Raw genomic sequence first — 14,605 nt, 5'->3', positions numbered from 1 at the left:
AATTTACTTGAGAAAGAAGCCGAGAGTTCTGAAACGTTGTATAGTAAAAGGAGCAGCAACTGCGAGATTCAGAGAGCTCTTCTGATACTTGACCTCCTTTATACTCTGATTATATTATACCTCAATGTAATAAACCTTCTCTTTTTATTTCCAAATATAATCTCCATGTTGTAGGCACGTTGCAATACATGGCGCCAGAGATCATCGATAAAGGGCCCAGAGGATATGGCGCTCCGGCTGATATCTGGTCTCTTGGGTGTACTATTATTGAAATGGCTACAGGAAGGCCCCCGTTTCATGAGCTGGGAGAACCCCAAGCTGCCATGTTTAAGGTACATTTTATATGTGAATATTTATTTTCCCGGATTCCTCAGAATCAGTAAGGCTCTGTGCACACTATGGTATATCCCATTCCATTACAGTTCCAATTTTGACAGTAGCGACAGCGATATAGGTGTAAACATGGAAGTTACAGTGTGAAGAGCCTCATGTTTGTATGTGTGATTATAAATATATGTAAAACCACAAGCCAGCAAAGTGTCTGTGACTACTAAGGGGGTATTCACACTACCGCCGCTGTCTGCCCTGGGGTTTCCATCCTAAACCCCGGGGAAACTGGACAGGGGACAGCATGCCGGAAGTCAGCAAAAACCCATGTATGGGCTCCTTCACACAGCGTAAGCGCTCGGCTCATTCTGAGCCATACACGCGAGCGCTTCTAAACACTTCCCATTCACTTCAATAGGAGCGCGCATAAAGCCGGCTTTACGAGCGCTCCCACTGAAGTGAATGGGAAGTGTTTAGAAGCGCTCGCGTGTACGGCTCGGAATGAGCCGAGTGCTTACGCCGTGTGAAGGGGCCCTATGTCCGACTTTGTGTCCATGGGAAAAAAAAAAAACGGTTTCCAAGTGGAGAGGCTGCATATGAATACCAGCGGTTACCTTTAATGGTGACCGCCAGCATGCCGCCCGCTATCCAGTTTCCCCTCAGTTTAGGATGGAAACCCCCAGGTCAGACAGTGGCAGTAGTGTGACGCCCCCTAAGAAGGGAATTGTGGCTGTGACCGTTGGGGGTGTTGTAAAAATGGCTTCTGTTTTTCGTGCTTTACAGGTGGGAATGTTTAAGATCCACCCCGAAATTCCTGAGTCCTTGTCCGCGGAGGCCAGGGCTTTCATATTACTGTGCTTTGAGCCTGATCCAGTAAAGCGTGCGACCGCAGCCGACCTGCTGAGAGACTTCTTTCTGAAGCAAGCAAATAAAGGAAAGAAAAGTAAAATAGCTTTTAAGCCCTCAGGTAAACGTCCATTACTATCAGATCCACTGAGATGCCGTATATTACTATGCAAGCTTGTTCATCTAGGTGCAGGCTACATTACTGTAAAGAGGGGTCAAGGGCTTATGTCTTCAGCCGCACTTGTAGCAACACCGCAGGGCTGTAACATTTCACCTTGTACATTTCTATTGGTTTATAAGCATATAAATGATATGTAAGTTCACAGGGATGTATATACAACATATAGTAACAAGTAACACACCTATATAACCTTGGTCAAGGTGCAACCTTTAGGCTGAGGCCCTATGTTGCACAAAAACTGCTTTTTTGTTGCATGTTTTGCTGCGGTTTCTAGTCAAAGCCAAGACTTTGGTATATCATGTTGCATTTTTCCTCTGCACTTAGTACATAGTATTCATTTTAATAAGGACCTTCAAAGACTCTAAGCCTATGTAAGATGCTTGAGCCTGTGCTGTGCTCTCGGTAAGGCTTAGCTTAGACGTGTTAACTCTCAAGTAATGAAATACTTGAGATTAGTGGATGTAACTAAACTCTCTAGAATAGATTATATAGTGTGATCCGAGGACATACTACTATGAAGAAAGGTGCATTTGTGATGGATGTAGCTGAGGTGTAATGGATATTGTAGCCGTACTCCTTCAAGAAAATACTTGAGGCAGTTTTGTAAGTGCAAGTAATAAAGTGACACGTGTTTATTGAGTGCGTCGATGAGCAGTAGAACTTGTCATAAAAAGCACAGTTGTGTTTCATAGTGATAAGGTCGGTGTTATGGTTGCAGATTACAATCGCAGTGCGTCTCTGCCGCTGCCAGTGCCCGGGGAACTGGCAGGTAGTAGCAGCAGCGAGCACGGATCAGTATCGCCGGAGTCAGACGCAAAGCATGAAATATTCTTTGAAAAGGCCAAGAGATCCACATCTGAAATTCCTTCCAACAAGGCTCCTATGTCAGGTTTATTAAGGTAAGTGCACTATTGATACAGAAGACCAAGTTCAGTTCAGTACATGCAGCTTTCTGTACTAGGGATGGCGGCTTTGTCTTGTGCTGTCTGTTAGATTGTGGCTTAGTACAAGTGTCATCATATAATGTTTTAAGACCTATACATATAAACACACACACAGATAGATAGATAGATAGATAGATAGATAGATAGATAGATAGATAGATAGATCATGTGTATGTAAAATATGCTGCACATTAAGAATGCTTTTTAAAAAAAAAAAAAAAATGAAGTGATTGAATGAAAGAGAAATGCAAATCCCATCGATATTTGCTGTGACCTTTGCCTTCCATCAGTTCTTCTCGGTACTTGGAGACCGTTTTGGAAGCCACTCGGCAGGGAGGTTGTTCTCGCCATCTTGGAGAACTGAGCACAGATCTTCTGTAGATGTAGGCTTGCTCCAATCCGTCTGTCTTTTCATGTCATCCCAGACAGACTGGATGATGTTGAGATCAGGGCTCTGTGGGGGCCATATCATCACGTCTATGAGGTCACACTAAATGGGATTTCTCTTTTTTTTTTTTTTTTTTTTTTTTTTTTTTTGTTCATTCACTTAAATTTGTTGTTTGAAAAAAACATTCTTACTTTGCAGCATGTCTTTTCCACACCTGCCTAAACCTTTTGCACAATACTACCGTATATATCTGTATACAGGAGAGAGAGATGAACAGATTTATAATTCTTCGTTATTTATTATGACAAACATATGTAATACAATTTTCACACAGAATCTCCTAGTGCAGGGAGCGTTGTGGAGTAAGGCTGCCATACAGGGGCTCATCCCCACCACCCATAAGGTTCAGCTATTTGTACGTGGAGCCAATTTGCCTATCCGTATATTTTTGGCATGTTGGAGGAAACCCACACAAAGACAAGGAGAACATACAAACTCCATGTAGATGTTGTCCTTGGTCAGATTCACCTAGGGCAGCATGGTGGCTCAGTGGTTAGCATTGCAGCCTTGCAGTGCTGGAGTCCTGCATTCAAATATGACCAAAGACATCTGCAAGGAGTTTGCATGTTCTCCCCATGTTTGTGTAGGTTGCCTCTGGGTACTCTGTGCAAATAAATGTAATCATTTAAGCAAAAGACCAATTTCTGTTTTACCCCACAGTGTGCCGGATGAGGGCTCAGTATCGGAAGACAGAAGTACCCCTCCTTCTCCGGATGAGCGCGATTCTGGTCTGTTTCTTCTCCGTAAAGATAGTGAACGTCGTGCAATACTTTACAAAATCCTCAAAGAAGAGCAGAATAAAGTGTCCTCAAATCTGCAAGAATGTCTTATGCAGGTACAATGATATACAGATGGAATACAGCTAGCAGGGAGCTGGGCAGGTTTGGCATGGGCAGTCTGAACCTGCAGCATAGTGGAGGGTCTGGGGTGGCCAAACCCTAATCTGACCCTGACTACACCTATAAAGTATTGCTCATTTTATTTTATCATATTATATTTATAGATGATATACATTATGCTAATATCTAATTAGATTTCAAAAAATTGTTGTCACGTATGATCAAGTAGAAGTGGAGGTAAAGAGAATATATATCAATATAGAAGCTAGAACGTATAAGTAACTGTATGTGTTATATAGTCATCTTATCTTATAGTTAGTCGGATGTGTAAGTAAAGATACTGTAACCTGTCATTCTGTAGAGCTCAGAAGACGTGCAACTTTCAGTCACTCACATCAAACAAATAATTAATATCCTGAGGGACTTTATCCGCTCCCCGGAGCACAGAGTTATGGCTTCCACCATTTCCAAGCTCAAAGTGGATCTTGATTTTGACAGCACATCTATAAACCAAATCCAGCTTGTCCTGTTTGGCTTCCAGGATGCGGTGAGTGTCCACATCTCGAGTACTGCCATGGTCTTATACATGTTATTATGAGGGTGGGTTCATATCTGCGCCCGGTCTCCGCTTTAGCCAATCCGGCGGGTTTACGTCTTCTGCCCGTCCACAGCTAAACCAATTTTTTTTAACTGGACACAAAGTCGGACTTGCAGGACTTTGAGTCCAGTTGAAAAAAAAAACAAACAAAAAAACAGTTTCACCGCGGACAAGGTCCTGCATGTCCGACTTTGTGTCCGGTTAAAAAAACCTGGACAGGCAGAAGACGCACATGGGCGGTCACTTTGTAAACCTATTCAAGTGAATGGGTTTGAAAACTGACTGCCAGGTTTCCGTCCCCTGTCCAGTTTCTTGGGGTAGAAGACAGAAACCGGCTGGATTGGCTACAGCGGAGACCGGGCGCAGGTGTGAACCCGCCCTGACTTGTATATTTTTTTATATTGCTGTCTTTTACGCTTTGTTGTTTTATAAAATCCTGAAAAATACTTTCACTAACTTATTTTGTGTGTTTTTCGCTGGCAAAATATAATGTCAGGTTAATAAAGTCTTAAGGAACCACCTAATCCGGCCTCATTGGATGTTCGCTATGGATAACATTATTAGACGTGCAGTGCAGGCAGCCGTCACTATTCTTATTCCTGGTAAGTGGGTAGAACATTTCTGGGTACATCCTCTCACAAGACTATAGTTCTATTCTTAGTTCTTTATAGAATAATAATGCTAAATAGAGATGTGTCCACACTTATCTTAGCTTGAATTTGGTTAAGAACTCCAGTTTTTCTTGAAACCAATTCAGTACAATATTGTGACATGTTGAGAAAACCTGTGACAGCTGAAGTTCAAAGAACAACCACTGGGAGCATCACACGTTGTGACATAGTATCTCAAAACTATCATGTCTTGAAAATATAATAATCCCATGATACAAAAGGTGTCCCTTAGGGCTTGTTCACATCTGCGCCCGGTCTCCGTTCTGCAGGTGTCTGTTTCCTGCACAAAACTGGGCAGGAGACGGAAACCTGCAGGACTCTTTCATACCCACTCTTTTGAATGGGTTTGAAAAGTGTCCGGCCTTGAGCGCCGGTGAGCGTTTTATGCTCTCCTCGGCGAAACCGGTTTTTTAAATTGGACACAGAGTTGGACATGCAGTACTCTGTGTCCGGTTTTTAAAAAAAAACAAAAAAAAAACGTTTTGCTGCGGAGAGCATAAAACGCTCACCGGCGTTCACGGCCGGAATCTGCATGACAGGTTTCCATCTTCTGCATGCAGAAGACGGAAACCTGAGAACGGAGTGCCGAACGCTGGTGTGAACCCAGCGTTACAAGTACTGTAGCTCTTGTCTTCTCTCCTTGTACTGCACAGAGCTTAGAACACACTTGGGACCTGCATCTGAAAGTGAAGGAGTGGACAAGGAAGTGGAAGATGAAGATTACCAACCAGTGCAGCAGAATAGTTCTGAAGAGCCTGTTATCACGTCTGGTGTTAGCACACTTAGCTCCGTGGTTTCACATGAGACACAAGGTCATCAGCTAAACCTACAACTTGGGAAGTTGAAACAAGAGACCAACAGGTAGCGTGTCCAAAGGCTTACAAAGTAAGGGTGGCCATATATATTATACCAATGTCAACTGACCCCGCTGATTTCATTAGGACAAGTGAACCATGTGATATGTTTGGATGTGTCTTTCTCTCCCCCTTTGGCAATTGTCAGAGGAGAAAGAAGCATTATAGTTTTCAACATGCCTAACCTTTTTGACCTGAGTAGAGAGAACCCACCACCAAAGTCTTTTCTCCTCTTCCCATCAAGAACACATGCATACTTGGCTTACCATGCTGATTAGTCACCACAAAGCTATAAGAGTGAGGGGAACCCACATGGGATGGGAGAAAAGGCTGGAAAGGGCATTATTCTAAGACCAGAGAACCATTGTGACTGGCGTCTAACATCATACCGTCTGTGCCCACAGTTAGTCACATTCTGAAATTTGTCAGTTTTTGTCCTACAGAACAGAAATTTACTATTAGAACAACTGGAGCCTTTTCTTGGAGAGTTCTAGCTACAGTAAAGGATGAGGTTATAAGTCGGGGATTTACATCACTGCTAGAGTAAGCCTTATTGTCATACAGAGGGTGTTTTATCTAGTGGCCTTTTCGGTTTATTTTGATCATAGGTTACTGGAAGATCTGGTTCAGAAGGAAAAAGAATACCAGTTTCTTTTAAAACAATGCCTGGAACAAAGAAGCCATGACCTGCATCTGCTCCAGCTCAAATCTAGCATGGGTAACTATTCCTACGTCAGTCCAGATAATATATTTCTTAGTTTTCCAGCCATCGCTTTAGAATATTTTGGTTACATTTCTTCTTTTTCAGACGTTCCCAGATCGGCCTCTTATGTGTCTATTGGCATTAATAGAGACCAAGAGCTGATGGATTGGCTGAGAGAACAGGGCGCCGCTGAAGAGGTCGTGGAGCTGGTAATGCTTACAACTCAGACTATTGGCTCCAATTACTTCTCACTGTAATGTTGTCTGACGTCTTCTATATTTATTAACTTCTCAGTTTGTGGAAGAAGATTATACCCTTCATGATGTTCTTCACGATGTCACTAAAGAAGACCTGAAAAAACTAAAACTCAGGTATGAAACTGATAGAACAGGAAAAAAAGGAATCATGGCATGTTATGGTAACATTCAAGAGTTGGACTAGATTCTTCCTACAATATGGCAGATCTGGTCTCTCAGCCTCTCACTTAAACCAAATCAATTCTCTCTAGGCTGCGCTGATGAAGTCCAAAGAGACAGAAACGGTGCCGTCCGTAGCTCAGAAACTGATTTGGTTATAACCTCGCATCATGCAGTGAAGGCTTCTGGGAAGTCGGGCATATTGTTGAGGGTGCTTGCTATAGAGGGCAGTATAACAGAGGCACGGTCTCCCTGTTTACATCTTGGGAGATTTGCATATTCTTCCCATGTTCCCTTGCAGTGGAGCAACTATGGCTGTATAAGTCTCCACACACCTGAGAAGGTGGTCTCTCCCTAAGGATGGACGTTATCCCCATAATATGGCAGAATTACTAATACTGTCTAATTATTGAATAATAATGCTATATAATAATAATAATAAACTTAAAGTAAATCCGCCGCACCTTTACACTATCTAGTCTAAGGCGGTGTTCACACTGTCGTTGGTGACTGTCAGCAGTGTCCATTGCTATTGTCCGCTACAGGATTTTAGCAACGGTCACTAGCTGAACCGTCAGAAATCCGTTAAAATTTCCATTCATCTCAATGGGATTTTTTTCTTGTCCGTGTCCGTTTGCACCCAATCCATCCCATGTCCATTTTTTTCACGGACAAAAATCCGTTAAGATAAACTGTTTCATGACTGACGCCAAGCATATGTTATTTTTTAATATTAAAGTCTATGGGTAATGAAGAGTAACAGACACCCAAACTGTGTCCTTCATAAAAGAAAACAATGGTAGTGTGAACCCTGTCTAACTTTACACCACTTATTTGTTGGCTTTGTTTACGCCAAGAAATGGGGCACCATGATGCATATTAAGGGTGGTGTTCACACTACCGCCCCTGACCATCCAGGAGTTTATGTCCTAAACCCTGGGGAAACTGGACAGGGGTTAGTTTGAATTTGAATGGGTTTTTAAAGGTGTCCACCATTGTCCGTATGCAGTCTCTCTGCCTGGAAGCCACGGTTTCCAGGCAGTGAGGCCGTATACGGACACTGGCGGTTAGTTTTAAATTAATGGGTTTTAAAGCTGACCGCCTAGAAGCCGTTCCCCTGTCCAGTTTCCCTGGGGTTTAGGACTGAAACCCCTGGGTGGACAGCGGCGGTAGTGTGAAGCCCCTAAGGGCTCATTCACATCTGCTCCCGGGACTCCATTCTGCAGGTTTCCGTTTCCTGCACAAAACTGGGCAGGAGACGGAAACCTGCAGGCATCTTTCAAACCCATTCATTTGAATGGGTTTGAAACGTGTCCGGCAGTGAGCGTTTTATGCTCTCTGCCACGAAACCGTTTTTTTTTTTGTTTTTTTTTTAAAACCGGACACAGAGTCGGACATGCAGTACTCTGTGTCCGGTTTAAAAAGAAAACTGTTTTACCGTGGAGAGCATAAAACTGTCAGCAGCGCTCACAGTCAGACTCTGCATGACAGGTTTCCGTCTTCTGCATGCAGAAGACGGAAACCTGATAATGGAGTCCAGACACTGGTGTGAACCTAGTGTAAGCCACAATCTATTGTCTGACATGGTGCAAAAAAGTGTGTAAAAGAATTACCAAATGTGATGTAAGGCATGGATGGCAGTTTTTTGGCACATTTCCATTTGTAAATCTTCCTAAATGTTTGCATATGGTCACTATGACACCCCGCAGTGGTTTACAGAAATGAGAGGTAGGGGCATGTTTTCATATGGATTTAAGCACCTATTCTGTACCAATATTGGCATCACATCCATGTTTCAGTATGGTGCGGTGTGATTGATAAGATAGGGGTCAGGGAAGAAGGACTGACTACACCTAGATGACATATCAGTCACCCATGGTATCTGGGTAGTTTCCTAAATTGTCAACCCTGTTATATTATAGTGACACATAGTCTGGCTGCGATGCATATCAGTATCTGTATGAAGTACTAGGAGTGTACTGTGCCATGCCAGGGTGAGCTGAGGGTCCATCAGGCTTAGGGGCCCACCAGGGGTATCCTACTCTTTTTTAGCAGGTCATGTACTAAGTGTGCTAAGCAAGAGGGGCCAAAAAAATCCTTGTCACAGTGAACATTCATCACGTAGAGATGAGTGAACACTGTTCGGATCAGCCAATCCGAACAGCACGCTCCCATAGAAATGAATGGAAGCACCTGGCACGAAGACTTTGCCGGCGGCCGGCCGCTTAACCCACCACGTGCCGGCCGCTTCCATTCATTTCTATGGGAGCGTGCTGTGAGCGTGCTGATCGGAACAGCTGTTCCGAACAGTGTTCGCTCATCTCTATATCAGCTACCTGGTGATTTCCCTAGAGGCCATTGTGACTATGATAATAGATTGTAGTAATGTGCGATATACAGAAACTGATGATCTTCTCTGTCTCGCAGGGGTGGACCTCTCTGCAGGATCTGGAAGGCAATCTCCAATCACCGGAAGAAAATTCCTCATATGGATAATTAACCCTATAAATATGTCTGGCCTGTAGGAATACAGAATGTAAAGTGTAACATATAGGAGAAACATTCCAACTTTTAAATTATTTATCTTTTGTACATTGATGTATAGGTCTTACCTCCTAGGTGTATATGATGCCTTATGTGTACTAGGTACTGGAACTAGTGCGCAGAGTTAAGTATTTCTTCTGTAAGAGTCCGATCATTGCTAAATGAGATATACTGCAGTAATGTAGCAAGAAAGGTGTATCAAGGGTCAATTTAAAGGAGCATTAAACCTAGAAAAGTAAAGGTCATAAGAGCTGCTAATGTAATACACAAATAGATGTGACCGCAGGAGCAGGGATCCCTCTCAATCTTCTGTCAAGAAAGTACAAAAAAAGAAAACGTGCCCACAAATGTATATAAGACATACTTTAGATTTTGTGCCTCTTTAAAGACTATGGACACCTTTGCAAAAAAAAAAAAGAAAGTTTTGCCAATTTTATGTATTTTATGAAATAAAACATAGCTGCAGTTTTTTTATTAAAAATGTATTGTACCTTTTTCTATACCGTGAAAGTAGATCTATTCCATTGTGAGCACAATTTGACTTAGAAGGTCTCTGACTGGTTACATTGTTACCCCTTCCAGCACCTCACGTGAACATGTATTAGGGTAGATCATCTACAGCAGCTCACAGTATAGTGTAAGGGGTAGATCATCTACAGCAGCTCACAGCACAGTGTATGGGGTAGATCCTCTACAGCAGCTCTCAGTATAGTGTATGGGGTAGATCATCTACAGCAGCTCACACTATAGTGTATGGGGTAGATCATCTACATCAGCTCACAGTACAGTGTAAAGCAGGGGTGGGCAATTAATTTTCCCATGGGGCCACATGAGAAATAGTAACGGTTCTAGAGGGCCATGCGCACTGCGGCAACTTTAGCTCCACCCACGTCTCTGCTGACTCCGCCCATTCTCAATCATTTTTCCCATGTGCCCCACAAAGTAAGATCCTCCTACAGTCACCCTAACATTATACACCCCCACATTATAATGTTTCCCTCCAAATGTCCCACAGTATTAAGTCCCTCTCCTGGTGCCCCAGTATAAACCAGCAGAAACTAGAGGGGACATTAAACTGGGGCAGCTGGAGGGGAACATTAAACTGGGGGCAACTAGAGGCAGACATGTCCCCCTCCAGCTACCCCTCATGGTTTAATATCCTCCTCCAGCTGCCCCAGTTTAATGTCACCCGTCATCTGCCCCCTAGTTTAATGTCCCCCCTCCATGTGCATTCAGTTTAACTGCCCCCTACATCTGCCCCTAGTTCCCCCCTCTTGCTCACACATGCTGTCTCTTCTTTCTATCTTCCAGCAGCCTCCATTGCCGGCAGCTTGCAGGAAGCACACAGTCCCGTGTGGCTCCGCCCACTAACAAGTCATAGCCTATCCTGGTGATAGTCTGTGATGACATCATCACAGGTCCTTGAAAAAACTTCCACTAGCTATGCGGGCCAGATAGAAGCAGTCAGAGGGCCGGATGTGGCCCGCGGGTCGTACATTGCCCAGGTCTGGTGTAAGGGGTAGATCATCTACAGCAGCTCACAGTACAGTGTAAGGGGTAAATCATCTACAGCAGTTGACAGCATAGTGTAAGGGAAGATAGTCTACCACAGCTCACTGCAGGTCCTACTTATAAAAATAAAGTAACTGTGGCTGGACATAAGTTGTTAGTCCTAAATAAGAGGGGACCTGTGATTATCTACAGGTGCCCCATAATAGTTTGCCATCTGTGAATATGTATATATTATCTAATGAATCTGTACCAGAATTTTGTTCCAAAAAACTGACTGACACTCTGTGCACTCTATGTATGATGTTTAGATACTTTTTGGGCCTCTTCAGGTGAGAGCCCAAGGCTCGCCCCAGGTTGGTGCATTTATTATATCCATCCCCCCAACAGAGAGGACCAAAAGGAGAGAACAAAAGGGCTTTACATTGTAAAGATATGTCCCATCTGACCAATGTCTGACAACTTACCTGTTCATATTGCTGAATTGTATCTTCTAGATACTGTGTTCTGGTTCCAAAACTGTCATGTGAAGAAGATATTGTAGTAAATCAGGAGACAAGACGACCACCATCATAATGCTTAGAAGCCATTGTTTGCACCAAAATACTATTCACCATGTGTAAGCTGCTATAATACTGCACAATGGTGCCACTACTGACTATGGTGTAATCCAGGATACGGGCAGGTTTATAGCATAGCCATTATTACTTTTAGGAGAAGGCCCCACATTGCAGAAATGCAGTAAAAAAAACCGCTGCATATTACCTTACCAGCAAAGTGAGTGAGATTCTGCCTAATCCCATTCACAGTGTGCAGAAGAAAGAAATAAGAAGCTGCATGTCTGTGCAATTAGGACTTTGTTCACATCTGCGCCCAGGACTCCATTCTGCAGGTTTCCGTTTCCTGCACGAAACAGGGCAGGAGACTGAAATTTGCAGACATTTTGCAAACCCATTCATTTGAATAGGTTTGAAAAGTGTCTGGCCGTGAGCGTTTTATGCTCTCCGCGGCGAAACAGAATTTTTTTTAACCAGACACAAAGTCAGACGTGCAGTACTCCGTGTCCAGTTTAAAAAAAACAGTTTTGCCGCGGAGAGCATAAAACGCTCACCGGTGCTCACGGCCAGACCCGGTCTGACAGGATTCTGTCTTCTGCATGCAGAAGACGGAAACCTGATCCCGAACGCTGGTGTGGACCCAGCATTACTTGGACAAGTGCTTGTATTTTCCCTATAGATTTAATCAGGAAGAAAAAGACTAGGAAAAAAAAAAAGCAGCAATGCATTTCTGCTGCGGTTTCTTCACTAGGTTCACACATGCACTCAGCTTTCCGTTCTTTGGATCTGCACCATAGTCTGATGTAATGCTCTGTGCACTGTGTGTCCGAACCTTCTACTGGAGGGACAGTCTGTTCTTCTAACATAGCAGTGTATACATTGGCAGTGGTCCATGTCTCCAATAACCAGGTACTGTGTATACATTTTGTTGTATTGGCCCTCTCTATAGGAAAGTACAGTCTGCTCTACAGATGGGGAAATAGATTAGGAGGACACTTTTTTGGTTTCTAGCAGGAGCCTGAACCCTATGGAGACGATCAGTATGTACATTGAGAACTTTTCCCAGCATTTATGTTAAGCATAGAGCTCGGACACTGTACTCGAAGCCTGAATGCTTCTTGGTTTGCATTGCTTGGAAATGGATCTGTGAAAAACAGACAGCACATAGATGTCATCCATTACACCCGACTAGAGGGCACACAGCCCATTGATATAGATGGAGCCATATGCTAGAATGCAGAGGAGATATAAGCTGTGCTCTATACCTAGAGGTCTCTACCAGACTGAATCAAGTTGGAGAGGAACACAGTTATACAGCAGATAAGTATCTGTAGATATACAGAGAGCCTGCAGACAAGGAGAGGCGCACAACAAGCTTCTAGAAGATGACACTACTTAAGATACATTACAAGTAGAGATGAGTGAACACTGTTCGGATCAGCCGATCCGAACAGTACGTGCCTATAGAAATGAATGGAAGCACCTGTGACGCCGGCCGCCGGCAAAGTCAGCGTCACAGGTGCTTCCATTCATTTCTATGGGAGCGTGCTGTTCGGATCGGCTGATCCAAACAGTGTTCACTTATCTCTAAAGGTCTTTCTAAACTTTTACTTACACACTGAAGAGCATTGCAAGCGTCACATGTCAGATTCTGTAAGGGATAGTGATACAGTCCAAGTTTGTGTTTTTAGGCTGAAGTATTACATGTAACTGGGGAACATTTATCAGTAGAAGTCTGACACTTCTGTCGACAGTTATGGTGCGCGGCCTTTACCCCATATATATGAACAGCGTGTGCCAGAACAAGCAGAAAAAATACAACAGGATCGATGTCCCATTCTGTGACTGGTTAAAAAAAACCAAAAACCCAGTTTTGCTGCGGAGAAGCACAAAACGCTCACAGGCTGTCACTGTGCAAACCCATTCAAGTGAACGGGTTTAAAAACTGACCGCCGGGTTTCCGTCCCCTGTCCAGTTTCTCTCGGCAGAAGACGGAAACCCAAAAGCGAAGACTGGGTGCAGGTGTGAACCCGTCCTAACTTCACAACACATTTATGGAACAGAAAAGAACAACGTTTGACTCAGATTTTCTTGCAAAGTAGACCAAGTTTAAAAATGTTTCAGAAAAATGGACCAGAATTTTGGCTCGTCGGAAAGTGAGACAAATCTACGAACATAATTTACAGTTTTTGATGCGACGTTCAAGAACCTACTAGTAGAGATGTCCCATTGTTTCTTGAAGCAGCAGCAAAATGGGTTCCAGAAGTGACACCTTATTATACGGGTGCCAGTACAGTGATAAGATCCGTCACAAGGTCTATCAAACCTATAATATATACACTGAGGCCACAGGCTGCTGAAAAGAACTTTTTAGTTGCAGACTTTGCTGTGGTTTTTTTAAAATCAGTTTTAGGCCCCATGTGTCAAAATCACTGCAATTTGGCCACGGTGGAAACTGCAGAATTTTCCAGTACCTGCAATGTGGAAGGGATGTCTGGCTCACCCCATCCCAACATTGCAGAAAAATATCCTCCACAGAAAAGCTGCGATTTCAAAGACCATTGCATTTTTTGAAAATCGCGACATGTCAATTATATCTACGGAAATGGTGGCGGTTTCCGTATAGATATAATAGGGACAGAAAGTTTGTCAGTAACCGGAAGCCATCTGTAAGTGACAACGTCTAGGACAAGATTCACACCTGCAGGATTATGGATTCTCAATGTATAGAAAATAAATATTTCATCTCCTTAACCCTATGTTGGTGAGCAGGAGGGAACTGTGAGTTTTTAGAAGATTTAAAAGGAAAACGGCACGAGCAACAAACTGATAACGATTCCAGGCCCCAATAAGGACAGGTTGTGTGTATGGGGCCATATGAAAATAATCGGCCGTAAAAAACACTGACAAGGCTTGTGGAAATGTATTAGAACAGAATACACACCTCGCTAAGGGACAAATAAATGGAGAGGGAGGGAATGTAGGAAATAAAATCACTTTGTGTACTCCATAGTTTGCTTGTATTTGTTACCTGCAGTGAATGAGCCATCTAATACTGTGATAGATATGACGTATACTGGATATCTGCAGTGCTAGTGCATTGGATCTGTTAGTATCGATGTCTGTAAATAAAGTGTCCGCACATCTGAGAGTCTTCTTTATGACTAA

The 14,605-nt window shown here is 43.3% G+C and overlaps 1 protein-coding gene across 1 annotated transcript in view; it reads left to right on the top strand.

Moving 5' to 3' along the window:
• Nucleotides 1-9,759, top strand: part of MAP3K15 (mitogen-activated protein kinase kinase kinase 15) — a 97,922-nt gene extending 88,163 nt beyond the window's left edge. The window contains exons 19-29 of the mRNA XM_075263596.1: nucleotides 175-332; nucleotides 1,111-1,294; nucleotides 2,073-2,253; nucleotides 3,407-3,581; nucleotides 3,947-4,132; nucleotides 4,680-4,785; nucleotides 5,508-5,715; nucleotides 6,317-6,426; nucleotides 6,517-6,620; nucleotides 6,706-6,782; nucleotides 9,255-9,759. Coding sequence (XP_075119697.1) covers nucleotides 175-332; nucleotides 1,111-1,294; nucleotides 2,073-2,253; nucleotides 3,407-3,581; nucleotides 3,947-4,132; nucleotides 4,680-4,785; nucleotides 5,508-5,715; nucleotides 6,317-6,426; nucleotides 6,517-6,620; nucleotides 6,706-6,782; nucleotides 9,255-9,327 — 1,562 coding nt within the window. The 3' untranslated portion in view covers nucleotides 9,328-9,759. The remainder of the gene's footprint in view (nucleotides 1-174; nucleotides 333-1,110; nucleotides 1,295-2,072; nucleotides 2,254-3,406; nucleotides 3,582-3,946; nucleotides 4,133-4,679; nucleotides 4,786-5,507; nucleotides 5,716-6,316; nucleotides 6,427-6,516; nucleotides 6,621-6,705; nucleotides 6,783-9,254) is intronic.
• Nucleotides 9,760-14,605: the final 4,846 nt, after the last annotated feature.

This window comes from Leptodactylus fuscus, chromosome 2 (assembly GCF_031893055.1).
Source record: "Leptodactylus fuscus isolate aLepFus1 chromosome 2, aLepFus1.hap2, whole genome shotgun sequence".
NCBI classification, from domain to species: Eukaryota; Metazoa; Chordata; class Amphibia; order Anura; family Leptodactylidae; genus Leptodactylus; species Leptodactylus fuscus.
This window is presented reverse-complemented; position numbering and strand designations above follow the sequence as displayed.